General features: G+C 58.4%; 1 protein-coding gene across 1 annotated transcript in view; it reads right to left on the minus strand.

The window, feature by feature from the left end:
* NYX (nyctalopin) overlaps positions 1-457 on the minus strand; it is a 33,055-nt gene extending 32,598 nt beyond the window's left edge. Inside the window, exon 1 of the mRNA XM_014587934.2 lies at positions 391-457. Coding sequence (XP_014443420.1) covers positions 391-457 — 67 coding nt within the window. The remainder of the gene's footprint in view (positions 1-390) is intronic.
* Positions 458-466: the final 9 nt, after the last annotated feature.

Consider the following 466-nt stretch of genomic DNA (forward strand, 5'->3'; position numbering starts at 1 on the left):
TCCCATCCCCTGCAGCCACTGGCAGCGCCACTCTCCATGCAGAAGGAGGACCAGCATCCCGCGGCCTTTCACGCACCTGGTAGCTTAGAACCACCCAGCTGTGGGATCCCTACCTGAGGGGAGAAAGCGCAGGTCACACACCTCCATACTTCCTCCTGAATGCCCTGCCTTGTTTCCCTTCTTCACAGTCACTCCTCCCCAACTGGTGCTAGGTTAAGTAACAATAGCCAGTCAGATGCTCCCCGCAAAGCGACAGCTTGGGTCTACCTGGAGACCTGTCGTGGATCTAAAAGCCTGAGCGACTCAGATGGTGTCCTTGACAACCCAGCAAGGAAAAGGGCAGAGAGAAACCTCCGCAGAGAAGCGCTAGTGAAGAGCCCCCAGACTTACCGCTCTGGGGGTCTGCCAGGTCCCGCCCCTCCTCGGAGATGTCCCTCCACTCCCCTAGCCCATCCATCTCCCAAGT

The sequence above is a fragment of the Tupaia chinensis genome, unplaced genomic scaffold (assembly GCF_000334495.1).
Source record: "Tupaia chinensis unplaced genomic scaffold, TupChi_1.0 Scaffold000248_1, whole genome shotgun sequence".
In the NCBI taxonomy this organism is placed as follows: Eukaryota; Metazoa; Chordata; class Mammalia; order Scandentia; family Tupaiidae; genus Tupaia; species Tupaia belangeri.